Below are 12946 nucleotides of genomic sequence, written 5' to 3'. Positions count from 1 at the left end.
CATGGAGATCCACGACCATCTGTAACTCCAGCTCTAGGAGGTTCAATAACGCCATCTGGTTTCCACAGGCACCAGGCATGCACAAGGTGCATAGAACATGCAACCAAAACGCCCATACTCATGAAATAAAAATACCTCAATCATTCCGAAATAAAACAAGGCTCTACATTCTAGTTCTTGCTAACAGTGTAACACTTTTAAATTCCTTACTAAAAGTGCTACACTACTAAAACCATGTTCCCATGTAACAGTGACTACCTTCTCGCTTCCCTCTCTGTATTAGTGACATTGCAAAAACGGCCATGACGAAGACAATTTACAAGAGACTTTACTTGAGCTTACGATTCTAAAGAATTAGTGTACATGCTGGCAGAATAGAGGTAGCTAGCAGGTGGAGTACTTACATCTTGAACCAAAAGCAGGAAAAAGAGGGTACTAGGAATGTAAACCTCAAAGCCCCACCCTCAGTGACGTACTTCCTCCAGCAAGACCACGCCTCCTGAGCCTACCCCAACAGTTCTCAGTATTCAACCTGAGACTATATGGGGAGGTATGTCATTCAAACCACTACACCTTCCCTCGCTTAGCCAGTACAGTTTCCACCTGTAACAAGAAAAATAACTTGCTTTCACTGTATTATGCACAGTGTGGCTGGAAGTGGGCAGTTTATGTTCTCAATCAAGAAATGTCAATGGATAAGAAAAGAAAGTAAAATCAACACTTGAATGCATAACATCTGTCAGGAACTAGAATTTGTTCATTCTTTGTGCTATCAGGTTGGATAATGAGTTCAAGGTAACAGAATTTAGAAATTGCAAGATCTGAACCTCCAGGTTCATTACTCTAAAAGGCCTATCACAGCAGGTCACCACCACAGAACTGCTACCCTAAGGTTCAGCAGCAGAGGGCGCCACTTAGCACAATTCCAACCTCCATTTCCTGTCCTATATTTGAAAGGGATGTTATTACAGAAATACGAAAGAAGGTACAGATTTTCAAACTGGTTGGAAACTACCACAAAAGCTTTAACTTATAAAAGACTATTCAGAATCACTCACAGGAGAAAATTAAAGGAGCACACACCTGTCTGTATACATGTTTTATGATAGATCTAAGTGAAGCCAGCAATAATGAGCCAAGGGGACAGGAGAGCTAGCTCAGCCACTAAGAGCTTGTACAGAGTCATGCAGATGACCCAGTTCAGGTCCCAGCACTAATGTCAGGTGGCTCACAACTATCTGTAACTCCAGCTCTTGGGGGAGCTGACACACTCTCTGGCCTCTCTGGGCACTTGTACTCACACGTGCACATGCCCCCACACAGTCATACACATATACACATAATTTAAAATTAAATAAATCCTTTCAGAAAGAGCGGACCAGACTCATGAATTATGTGGAACAAACTCCATCACGCCAATGCATGCCTTTGGACTTCAGTTCCTTTTGAGAATATCGATCACTGCCTAACACGCATGTCCAGCTCACACTCAGATGTCACCCAGCGTGATAGGTTGTTTGTTTGTTTCCTTAGTGAGGTTTGCAGTGCAGTGGGAATACGCAGAGGTTGCAGGTGATGGCCAATGGTTCTTTATTCACTGCAGCCAGAGTGATTCTTTTTCATAACTGCTACCAATTTCTTTCTCTTGCAGAGGCTCGCCAGACCGAGATGGGATGGTAAGTATTTAAACGATCCTTTTTAGTGAGCTTGCACCGCGATATCTGCTATGCTTAAATTTCCACAAGGCCAGCTTCTCTCTCTCTCTCTCTGCCTCCTCTTTTTCTTCTTCTTTTTCTTCTTTCTTCTCCTCTTCCTTCTCCTTCTCCTTTCCTCCTCTTTTCAAAAATTCAGCTATTTTAAGTCTCTCTAGTAAATGTGCATGAGATATAAATGTGGTCTTCGTCAAGTTAGAACTTATATATTGCACTTACCTAAAACTCAGCCCCAGAGCACACGAGCAAACTAGCCAGGGAGATGGCAAGTCAAAAATAATAAAAAAAAATGAAAAATAAATTGTACAGGGATAGTTTGGTACAGGGGCTTGTTCCCATCTCCAGTTCAGGGACTTAGAGCTCATTATGTGAGAATGTTCTTCTCCAGTGGCACCACGGGCATAAAGGAGCAGCTTCCCCATAAAACTGAAGGAAACTTTTCCCTTGAGTAGCTGGGCCGCAAACACATTTTCTATATTAAACTCAGAAACAGGGAACGGTCTTAAAAAACTACTTATGCCTGAATTTTACAGCCCGAAGGAGCAAAAATGTATCCACCGGGCTTCGATTTAACAGAAAGTGACTCCTAGCTGGCTGTCAGATTTCTTGGTTTTTAAAGAGGTCTGGGATATGCCAGCTTAGACGTCAGACTTAACGGGAGTCTGCTCTAGCTCCCAAAATGACTTCCTTCCCATCTAATCAGATGCCTATTCAGGGAGTTCAAAAGAACAGCTGTTACTTGGGGGAAATGGACACACATTAAGCTCCCCGGGGCCAGAATAAGAACTAAAATAAACCCGGTGATTAAAAAAATATATATTTTTAAGACTGCTCTTTATAATAGTCTACCTAATGGGGTGCTAATTGAAGCCATCGCAGGAGTTCTTCTCCTACTTATGGATTAAGAGTTTTCAGCTTTGGGGTGCCTTTTGCATTCATGTGATTCTTGCTATGAAATGTTCTTTTAAGAAATAGAATGAAATTGATCAGACTTCGGGTACCTCTATAATCAAGGCTCTATTCAGCAGGGGAAAAAAAAGGCTCAGAAGACCCAGCTTCTCCTCACCTCTTGCTTCTGGCTCAGAGCCCTCTCCTTAACTCTGTCTCAGGTACTCTCTGCTTCTGTGTCTTCTCTCTGCTTCCAGCTTGGTCCTCTCCCCAGGTCCTCTGTCCTCCTGTCTCTGCCTCTACCAGGCTCTGTCACCTCCAGTGCCCCCGTTGAGTTGCTGCTCCTGGCTTCTCTCACTCTCCCACTCTCTTAGTCTTGTCTTTTTTTCTCCTCCTCCCCTCCCAACCCCCGTCGTCCTCCTGCTCATTGTCTCTGAGGTCCCATGGCTAACTCACTAGTCTCTGCTCTTCTAAGGAGCCCAGTTGACATATTGCTGGAATATGTACCACAGTAGCTGATGTTGAAGATGCCCATGAACATGTGTTGCAGGCATGGGCACGATGCCGTCCAGATCTCCCTGAGTTCTCCTTACATCATCCCAAATCCTGTAAAATCATTTATTAGCAGTTTGTGTCCTCCCAGCTATTAGTTAGAAATGCCATAAATAAAGATGCTCATGAGAAAAAGGAATTATTTAATTTTAATTTTTCCAGAAGTAAAACAAAGGCCACCTTCAGAAAAGGAGGTTCGCCTTCATGGATCATTGGAAATTATAATTTAGCTATAAGCTCTACTGGAAATTTTTCAAATTTCTCTCAAACACTTGACCACCAAATTCTAAGGCCCGGTGTTGTGGGCTAGCGTGAATATGTCCGTTATTAATCTATAGACACCTCAGCCTGAACTTCTAAACTCAAAATGATTTTCTAAGCCCTTGAATCTGTGGGCTGAAACCACTTTGACGTGGTTGAGACAGCTTCCAGAGCCGCTGATTGCTTTTTCAAGGCCGGGAGCTGGTGGTGTTTGTACTTTCACAAATGAGATTCTACAAGCTACGGGTGTGCTGAGCTTGTAAACAAGACGGAAACCGAAGAGTCCGTGCTGAAACTTCCATATGGCCATACTTAGACTCTGACAGAGCCCATCACTGATGAGGCTGCATGGCAGGGCTGCATGGTGTGAAGGTGGGTGTGTCTTGCTGCTCACTGGCTGAGTGTACGCCCATCCATCATTGGCAGAGCTGTTTGTCACAACGTCTAGACCTCAGGGAGCTGTGTGTGACAACACGTTCTAACCCAGAGACAAACTCTAATTGCTGCAGAGTAACTGAAACTTCCCCTAAGGGGTTCTAATTCTCCACACTACACTGGGGTACCAAGGTCAGAGTCCCTGCCTGTGAGATCTGTTCTGCTTGTCTCTAAACCTGCAGGCAGGAAAGGGCACAGTTCTGGAATTGCCCTCTGTGAGCCCTGACGCTTTTTGTTGACCTTTCCAAAGGCTTTGTTTGATGGGGGGTGGGGGGGTAGCTAGGTTTTACATTCACAGATTACAAATGCAATCAGAAACTGCCCAGTTCCTTTCTGTATTGTCTTGGTGTCTATTCTCTATTCATGGGCTAAGTGCCATCTGAATGAGGATCCAAATGGCCCCTGGTGCCCCAGCCCATCTCCCTCCTTCCCACTTCCTCTCTTGGCTTAGCCAAACTGGCCTGCTGAATAGAGCCTCATTATGGGCCCCAAAGTCCGCTCTTTGCTTACAGAACCCTGCCACAATTGGTAGGCTGAACAATTTGGTCTAGAGGTTGTCTCTACTGTGATGTGTTTGCTGACTCCGTGTGATTCTTTATGTGTCTTGAAGAACAAACAGATCCTTTAACAACTTTTTTCTACATGAAAACAATCAATTCCAGCAGCCCAGCCCACACGAGCCACCCTACCATAGCAAAGCAGAGTGTGCGCGGGAAGGAGGGAAGAAAGCTTCGGTAAGGACACAGACTTCAGTTTCACATTTCCGAGGGGTTGTAGAAACAGTGAGGGAAATCCCCACCTCAGCTCTGGAAAGCACAGTATCCCTATTCATTCAACAAGGTAACTCCAGATTACTTCTTGACTAGCCAGGTCCAGGTTTTACATCAACCATACAAACATCACATGCTGATGTCTGAAGATTCTGTTAAGAGAATAATCAAGCCTAAAGACTTGCGTTGTCTTTGGTCTTAGGCAAAGGGCAAGGGTTTAAACTTTCCAGGTTTTTAAAAGAATCTGGTATCTGTATAGATGATTTTGACTATATAGTACAAATATCCACATGCAATTCGAGTTAGATTGCACTTGGTAAAATAAATACCAACTCTGTTATCAATAATATCAGGAGTTCAGCAGGATCCTGTCCTGTGGAAACCAGTAATCTTGACCAAGAAATATGGAGTCAAGGATGCTGGTCCTGGGCCAAGCTGTGCATTGACTACAGCATTTTAGCTCTAGGAAGCTATTTCAAATTCAGTCCCTTGGTCTCACACACACCATGTTTCAAATACTGTATAGCTCCTCGTATCTAGTGGGTACATACAGAACAGCACGGAGAGTGTTCTCATGTTTACGGGGAGCGTCATGGAGAGTGCTGTCTTGTGAGATTTCTTAGAAAGTAACTTAAGTCTATTTAGAAGAGATGATAACATTTTGACAGTATATCACATATTTTTAAGATCACTGTGTAGCTGTAAGCTGATCTCACTAAAATGGGGGGAGGGGCATTCACAGTGGAAACATAACTGTTGAGTGCTCATTACTATATAGTTATTTATCTAACTCAATGGTTCTCAGACTTCCTAATGCTGCAACCTTTTAATACAGTTCTTTGTGTTGTAGTGAACCCCACCCCCTACCCCAACCATAAAGCTATTTTCTACTTCATAACTACAGTTTTGCTACTATTATGAATCCTAATGTAAACATGTAATGTGCAGGCTATCTGATATTTAAACCCCGTGACAGTGTCGTCTGACACCTCAGGGGATTGTGACCCATAGGATGAGAACCACGGTTCTATCTGCTCACGTTATCCAAAGTTAAATGCCTATGAAAACAAGATGACTATGCCCATGGGTGTCAGTCACCTTTAGACACAGTCAAATACTCAGGTTATAAAAATAATGCTAAAGTTTTAGAAAAGAGAAAAGGGAAAAAAAACCAAAAGGGCATATGACTCGGACTCCAAGATGAAAAGTAACCACCATTTAGGTGCTGCTGTCAACCTTTGGTCCGACTGTCCAGCCATGGTTCTTCACCACCACATCCCTCCCTGCTTTGATGTCTTCCACTGAAACTGATACATCTGGTAGCTATGAACTATGCCAGGTTTAAAAACAAGAATTATTTTCCCTTGTGCCTAACCAGAAAAATCCCAGTAAATACCTGGCTTACCTTGTTCACGTGAGAAACAAACAAACACACACACAAAAATTGTTGCAATAAATGTATGAGAGCAAATTACCAATTCCTCTAATAAGGTGTGTGTGTGTGTGCATGTATGTGTGTGGGCATGTGTGTGTGTGCATGTGTGTGTGCATGTGTGTGGTGTGTGTGCGCATGTGTGTATGTATGTATGCATGTGTGTGTATGTGTGTGTGTGTGCATGTGTGTGGTGTGTGTGCGCATGTGTGTATGTATGTATGCATGTGTGTGTATGTGAGTGTATGTGTGCATGTGTGGTGTGTGTGTGTGTGTGCATGTGTGTGTGTAGTGTGTGTGCATGTGTGTACGTGTGTGTGTGCATATGTGTGCAGTGCTGAATATCTTACCAAAATAATGTACTGTTATGATATGTTGTTTGAATTTGGTATTTGTTTTTAATATTGCTGTAAGAGAAAAAGAAATCCGTTAGATTTTTGTTTTCCTTTGTCTCAATCTTCCATTGGTTTCCATAGAAACAAGGGAACATTTAGTAGGCCCAAATCTAGACATTTAGTAAATTCTTTATGCAAGTGTTAAATATATGTTGTCAAGAAAAATATATAGTAATACATGCATATACATATGTTATATACATATAGCTTATTTATCTGATCTCGTAGAGTATCTTGAATTTAGGGAGATTTAATCGCAGAGAATAATAACAGAGAAGAAAGATGTAGAATTAGACAAACTTTGAAGTCTTTAATTTACCTAATTTCTTTGAGTTTATACTAGCACTCCTTTGTATGAAGAACCATTTAAGAGCAAAAGACAGACTGGTAGCAGGGTTACACTGGTGACGGTATCCATGGGCTTGTGTCTCTGGAGTCAGTTTGGCTTATTTGATTCCCTATTAGTATGCCCAATTTTGTGCTGAGGTTAGTTATCATATATGCTCTCTTAGGAGGAGTTGAAGCATTTTGCAGTAAAACCATATACAGTCAAATTGGTAAAGCAGAAACTATATATACAAAAATTGGAAGGTCTTTTCCCAATAAAGAGTATTGACACCCAAAGTTAATCAGGTTCTCATAGTGCACACGGGCAGAGCTAGTGGCAGGTTTTTAAAGACCTTTGACAGATTGGGCAAACTGCCACTGAATCTCAAACATCACAAAGGCAGGTCTGTGGGAAGAGTGAAATGATGTCTGCATACATGTAATCTTTGTACGGAATAGGAAAAAGAGCAACCAACACAGACCTCACCTATCTGGATGCAAGGCTTGGTGAACTCTCTATGCAAGGATAGTCTGTAGCAAGTGGGAGCACACCACTTACACCTGTGCACTCTACCCCTCTTACACCTGTGCACTCTACCCCTCTTACACCTGTGCACTCTACCCCTCTTACACCTGTGCACTCTACCCCTCTTACACCTGTGCACTCTACCCCTCTTACACCTGTGCACTCTACCCCTCTTACACCTGTGCACTCTACCCCTCGCTGAGTCGCACTGCCTGTTCTTAGCCCAGACAACTTCAGTGAACGTTAATGGTTGGTGACAGTTCTCCTGGGCTTTCTAGAAAGCCTCTGTACATAGGTGAAAAGCTTCCTCTACTTGTCCACTCAGATAGCTACCAGCAACAAATAAAGCTAGAGGCCTTACTTGTGATGGCAAAATGAGAGGCCCTGTCCTCAAGCCCCATACATCTCCATATGTATTGTTCTGAAGTCTGCCATTGCTCAATGACTTAGCATTGATCTGTGTGCTAAATGCAAGAATGTTATTGAATGGACCTTCATCTCTAACCTTATTTGTGCTTTTGTCCAAAAAAAAAAAAAAAAGGAGAAGTTAGAGAAGCTTATTAATTTCCTCTTGGAGGGTGCCACCTCCTTGGTCGAGTACTTGTGTTCGTGTGTCACAATTCTACTGGGAGCCAAAATAAAACTTAGATAAGTGAGACAAAACCATGCTGGCTTCCCATCTTGCAACAGTGTGTATTCATGGAAGCATAGAATTCATGAAAGGACAAACTCACCCTTAATCTTCAAATTATATTTTAGTAAATTTGATAAGAAGAGCCATTTGGAAAGAAAAGCCACGCAATTTTCAGTGAGTAGGAGCTGAACAAATGAATCGAAAGCTGATCACATTTATATTTTACCAATTGAGTCATGGTGAAAATAATTCCGCAGTTAGTGAGTGACCTCGCTGAATACTCTGAGCTTATAGGAACTGTTTTATGTCAGTAGCACCGAAGTCAAAGGTTTCTGTTTTATGTCCATATGATTTTAATCCTCAATATACAGAGAATTAAATCATAATGTAAACCCTACAAGTCCATCAGTGATTGAATAAACCTTCAATGCTAGCTTATATCTAATTTGTGGTTTTGTGAAATATGTGCGTAGGCTTCTCGTTCAGTCCTGTGGCAGCTCCATTTACCGCCCAGTTACACCAGTGTGCTTCTTACCATAGGATGCCCTAATCTGTCTTTTGATAGCTCATGCAAAGTTATCTTACAGATAAGAGTTAAGTGGTTTTTTGTGTGTTTTGTTCCATTGTGGGGTTTTTTTCTCATTTAAATGTCTCCCTCCTAATTTATTTTTCAAATTTGTTACAGAAGAAAAGCAATGGGGCACCAAATGGATTTTATGCAGAAATTGATTGGGAAAGATATGTAAGTATAAGAATATTTTTCTTTATATACAACTTTAAAATGAATTGAGGCACTTAGGTACATAACAGGACATGGAAATTGGTGGAAAGTTGTAGGCTTCACTAGGGAATGTCTGTCATGCTTAGGATGGACAGACATTCACAGCACTAGAATCTGTGCTTCAAGACCTAGCCTTTCCAAGTACCAGCTATGTGTGTTGGAATATGATCAATAGGTACAGCAGTTACCTGGTGCCTTTGTTGTGAGGACTCTGAGCCAATCGCTTGCACTTTCCAGGAATATGTTAAGCCCATAGCTGTACTCAGAAATACTTTTTTTCATATTTAATCTAGGTAGTTCCCTTTCTAAGCAGCTTTGAATGTAGAGGCAAAGAGGTTAACTACTAAGCCTGGGATATATGATGAAAACTTTATGGTACGGACTTTTCCCAGGGCAAGCAATAAGTCAGTTGATTCTCAGGGACTGAAGGTAGATTCCCGGCTGAGATCTAAACTTTCCCCATAATTCTTAGTGCCATTACCACACAGGTCACTAAGCAAACATAGCAGCCCTTTCACCCAGCCTACCCTCAGATTCCTAATGGTATAGAGCATGTAAAGCATGTTTGCATCAGAGATCTCTCACTGCCGCCTCTCCAAGCCCAACTTCAGCAGGGCTCGGTCTTTCCTTCATCAGCTGAGGATTCAGTCTCAAAGCACACGGAGTCAAGGAGAAAGTCAGACTCATGCTGACACATCATCTGGTTACACTGTCGCCTTTTTACGTATTGAGCTTCTTCTTGCCAAGTGGGGTTGTCATGTTGTTCAGTGAGACTGTGCCACACATTTATAACGGGAGCAAAGATATGATATATGAACCCCAGATACGCACCCTGCCTTTTATCTTCTCCAGCTTTCCCCTAAAAGGATTAGCTCTCTGCTGTTAGATTCATCTGGCAGTCAGACTCCCAGGACTTGAGGGTAGAAACCTTAAAATCTTCTTGAAACTTCCCTCCTCTTTTTCCTTCTATCACTGAGAACTGACAACCAGTTCCTCTAGATGGCCTTGGTTCTTCCTATCCCATCACCAAAACTGGAGCTACAGTCTTAGCAAGTGTGTCTGAGTTGGCAAACATCTTTTAAATGAGTCACCCTTCCTCCTGCCACCAATCTCCTTACCATTCTGTCCCCAGCATGTTCTACTGTAACCAAGAACTCCAGCAGCCCTAGTAAGACAAAGCCTCCACTCTAGCACACAGTTGCCTGTGCTCAGTTGCCCAGCCCCCCCCCACCCCCCACTGTACAGCGTACTTTCCAGCCATGCTGCCCTCAATACTTGGATACTTTAGCACCTGAGTCACACAGTGTCGGCTCCTGCCATGGTGTCTCAACCAAGGCTTTTCCCACCAATATGGAAAAACCCCATGCCCCAACTCTACCCTCTCTGTCTACATTGAAAGGCTCCAGCAGCGCCCCTTACTCTTAAAACTAATCTATTGTCATCCCCTCATTTTTAATACCTAACATTGCTATATTGTGCTATTTTCTCTATAATTTTTTTTTTGCCTCCAAGAACATGGTTTAATTTCCCTTAGGGCAAATAGTTTGCATTTCAATCAACAGTGTTGCTTAACACAGTCTGAGGCTTGTAGGGAAGGCCTGGTAAGTTCTTTCTGAGTGCTTTCTTTTGTGGGTCGTACATTGGGGTCCTTCCAATATCCTGAATAAAGATTTAAACACAGACTGCTTAGCATTTACTTCCAAATGCTAAATCCTCAGCCCTTTAAACTAAGAGGCTGGTCTATATTTTTGAGTATAAGATTCTAGAAGGAAAACATTTCCTCCGTCATTTTGGAATAATAGTCACTTCACATGCATTTATACCTTATTTTTGGGGGGAATTGGAACAGGAGTGTTGTAATGATATAATTTACCCTCGTTCTAGCCTCCAGCTCCTCACACACCTCCAACGTCCTCTCAATTTCTGAATAATCATTCTTTATTACTGTTACATATGTGTGTATATAGATATATGCATGCAATATGTATATATATATATATATATATATGTGCATTTGTGTCTTACAGAACTCACCTGAGCTAGATGAAGAAGGTTACAGCATCAGACCTGAGGAACCAGGCTATATCCTTTCTTTTTAAATGTTTTAAATGTATATTGTCTAAGGAACCAGTAGCAAAATTCAGGTCTCACAAAGGTGGCAAAATAACCAAAGCTCCTATACTTAGTCTCAGAGATGAATAACTCTCCCCGAGGACAGCCTGGTGGCTGACAGGCATGGATGTGCCCTGATCTAGTCGAGGAACAGAGATAACGCGATGGGTGGAGCAAATGTGCTGTAAGACAGTCAGCACACTGTGACCCCAGATGACCTGCTGCACACTAATATGGCAATGCTATTAACAGTGAGCAGCAGAGAGCTTCACTGCCCTCTTCTTTCAGCTCTTCCCTGAAAGACTCAAGCACCCTTGCCTTACACTAGCCAACTCCCAAACCCTTCAGGCTCTTCATAGGTGTCCGTTAGAGTTGCCATCCTATGTCTGGAGATGAGGAATCTCCTGAATTCTTATCTGTGAGCTAGGTGTGATACACAAACTTCACCACACACACACACACACACATGTAGGATTTTGACTAATGCTCCTCAGCGTTCACAGTCCTTGGTAAGCTTCTGAGGAGAGTGAACCTAACCTTGTCCTCCCTCAGTTTTGTTGGTTTTGCTTTGTTTTCCTGCCACCTGAGGTTACTTTTGCTTTGCCGACCAGTAGTCATCCTTTTCTTGCCCTCACCCATACCTCCCAGCAGAAGAAAGAGCTAAGTGTCTTTAACTGTGTTCTACCTACCAAAGGAAAGCACTTTTATTCTTCAAGTGAATCTGAAGAGGAGGAAGAGTCGCACAAGAAATTCAACATCAAGATTAAACCCTTGCAATCGAAGGACGTCCTGAAGAATGCAGCGACGGTAGACGAGCTGAAGGCTTCAATAGGCAACATCGCACTTTCCCCTTCGCCTGTGGTGAGTGGAGTCTCATGTTAAGCTTTGGTAAGGCAGGGCAGAGAGCTATGTTCTGCCACATGTGCTAAGAATGACATGTGTCCAATCTGATGAACTCAGCAGCCCCCGAGTAACCTGCTCTTAACCTCTTATATTGCAATTCCTATGCCTTTCAAACCAGCAAAGGCACATGAAACTGTGTTTTCTTTTATTTTCTAATAAGCATCAAACAAAAGAAAAATAACAAAAAGATTTTCCAAACTTACCAATGATGGAGAATTATTTTATATATATATATATATATATATATACACACACATATATATACATACATACATACACACATACACATAAATTTCACTAGCCATTTCTGTCTTCATGAAAATATACAAAAGCCAAGAAAATTACTTTTAAAATATACTTCCCCTTGGGATGCTCCAAAATCATATTAAATAAATAAAATCTCACTAGATTTCTAAAACTCCCATTCTTCATTATTTTATCCTCAAATCATTTTAAATACTCTTGGCCTTGAGACCCCTCACATAGAGCTCTTGCCTCATTTATATTATTCTTACTGGTCTTCTCCCACAGTCTGAGCTCCCATTCCCCTCTCCTGACTACTTAATTTTTTTAGTTGCTGAGTCTGAGTGCTAATATTTCAAGTATTTTCTCCCTGGGGTTTGAAAATGCCAACATTATTTTCTAAGAATAGCTGTGAGCACAGATGTAGACTCCCTAATGAGATTCTCTTGGCTTCTCTGTTGAGCTTCCCCCTCAACGGCTTAGTTAATAAGTGCCACTTTCTAGGGGCTTCTAGAAATATCCCAGGTAATCTTTTTAAAACAATTGTAATTGTTTATCCTTTGAGAATGAACTTTTTGCTTTCCCAGGATTAAAAAAATCCAAAATCAAAACACTTAGATTATTGTGCTTACAGTGGCCTTGATTCCATCTGTCTGTGAAAATGAAGATGATTGCTAATAGTAACCCAGCCATTTGGATGGACTTTGCAGTCATTTTTTATCATGTATTCACCTGCTACCTTAATCAAAGCATGAAATACAGTTTCTTTCTCTTATGCAATGGAGGGTGTGGGTTTTAACTCACATCCCAGCCTAGGAGTTGTAGGCCAGGAAGCACTGTGGCCTGCCTGCCCCTCTGACATCATTCTCACGGTTCACTCAAGACCTTTCTCCTCACCTTTCACTTCCCGAGTCTTCATTTGTTTGCTTATTTTAAGAAAATCTTTTTCAATGGCAGAAACAAGTTTATATCCAC

General features: G+C 41.9%; 1 protein-coding gene across 20 annotated transcripts in view; it reads left to right on the top strand.

Annotated features, from left to right (window-relative positions):
- The window catches only part of Sgip1 (SH3GL interacting endocytic adaptor 1), a 209652-nt gene that overhangs the window by 98534 nt on the left and 98172 nt on the right, over positions 1-12946 (top strand). For 5 of the 20 annotated variants that reach the window (XM_085839154.1, XM_085839147.1, XM_085839146.1 and 2 more), the window contains 4 exons: positions 1652-1676; positions 8618-8674; positions 10741-10795; positions 11511-11686. In XM_085839154.1, the coding sequence (XP_085695280.1) occupies positions 1652-1676; positions 8618-8674; positions 10741-10795; positions 11511-11686 (313 nt within the window). Of the gene's footprint in view, positions 1-1651; positions 1677-2737; positions 2822-4510; positions 4583-8617; positions 8675-10740; positions 10796-11510; positions 11687-12946 lie in introns of all 20 variants that reach the window. The other 15 variants (XM_085839140.1, XM_085839142.1, XM_085839149.1 and 12 more) reach the window with 5 other exon arrangements.

This window comes from Mus caroli, unplaced genomic scaffold (genome assembly GCF_978045245.1).
Source record: "Mus caroli unplaced genomic scaffold, Mus_caroli_1 scaffold_6, whole genome shotgun sequence".
In the NCBI taxonomy this organism is placed as follows: Eukaryota; Metazoa; Chordata; class Mammalia; order Rodentia; family Muridae; genus Mus; species Mus caroli.
This window is presented reverse-complemented; position numbering and strand designations above follow the sequence as displayed.